Here is a 1,127-nt window from a genome sequence, read left to right as displayed (position 1 = left end):
CGCCCCGGGCGCAGGAGACCCAACCCGGCACCACGCGCCCTCAGGCCGAGGAATCGCCATGACAAGTGGGGCAGTGCTCACGCCAAGGAATGGCGGTGCCACCGTCGTCTCCTACCCCGCGCCGCTAGCGTGACCCTGTCCCAAGAGGGGGTACATAGGAGGGATGGAGCTCAGTGCCCGACCAGCCACACAGTTACAAGCTTTTGCCTCCCGAGAAGCTGTAAATAGTCACGGCAGGATTAGGTGATGCGACCCAGCGCCCCGGCCCACGTTGCTCCCGGGTCCCTGTGCCACCAAGGACGATGCGGGCTCGGCTGCCCCGCCCTCCTCCGCTGCTTCTCCTTGAGGCGGACAAACGCGCTGCTAAGGCACGGCTATTTAGGCAGTAATCTAATAAGCCTATCGATAAATGTGAGTAATCCTCTCTTGGGTTGTAATTCTCTAGTTACATTGGAATAAAAATGCCTATTTTTGTAAGCTCACGCCAGGCTGAGCGTCTCCTTGCCCTTGCAGGGCAGCGGCGTGCAGCCGCCCTGCAACCCACAGTGCGGGCTGGAGGGAGCCCCGAATTCCCACTGGCCCAGAACATGGAGCCCTGGGCTCGCAGCCCCTGCTCCCATCAAATGGTGTCGGAGTGGCCTTGGTGAGGGGGTTAAATGTGCCAGGATGGACCTGGTGGCCTCAGGGTGGTGCGAGAGGAGTGTCCAGAGGCTTGTCCCCGGAGGGCAGATCTCCAGTGATGCCTGGGAGCTGGGGGGGAAGCAGCACAAACACAGGGGCATAACCAGACCTCAGCAGGGATGAGCGGGATTTAGATATGGGGGAGGCATCTCGGGGAGACCCGCCTGGGGATGGGTTAGCTTTGCTTTGGCTGAGTCCGGACACCCTTTGCAATCAGGAGCCCCCTCACCTCACCTTCCCCAGCACCCAGCCTGGACGCTGCCTGCAGCACAAGGGCTGCTGGTCCGCCCCTGCTGGCAGGGGCACAGCTCAGACACAACCCAAAACCAGGGACCAGGACCCTTTGCAGCCCTTCCCCCCAGCCCACGACCCTCCCTGGCCACGTGTCCCATCCCCAAGAGCTGCTGGCAGCCCTGCGACCGGTGGGTGGGGAAGGTGCCTGTGGC

At 62.6% G+C, this 1,127-nt stretch overlaps 1 protein-coding gene across 1 annotated transcript in view; it reads right to left on the bottom strand.

Annotated features, from left to right (window-relative positions):
- Nucleotides 1-681: 681 nt before the first annotated feature.
- Nucleotides 682-1,127, bottom strand: part of RNF123 (ring finger protein 123) — a gene marked incomplete at its 5' end in the record, with an annotated part of 34,956 nt that continues 34,510 nt past the window's right edge. Inside the window, one exon of the mRNA XM_010146857.1 lies at nt 682-750. Within this exon, the coding sequence (XP_010145159.1) occupies nt 682-750 (69 nt within the window). The remainder of the gene's footprint in view (nt 751-1,127) is intronic.

This window comes from Eurypyga helias, unplaced genomic scaffold (genome assembly GCF_000690775.1).
Source record: "Eurypyga helias isolate BGI_N326 unplaced genomic scaffold, ASM69077v1 scaffold26572, whole genome shotgun sequence".
NCBI lineage: Eukaryota > Metazoa > Chordata > Aves > Eurypygiformes > Eurypygidae > Eurypyga > Eurypyga helias.
The sequence above is the reverse complement of the archived record's forward strand: the minus strand, read 5'-3'. Positions and strand labels throughout refer to the sequence as shown.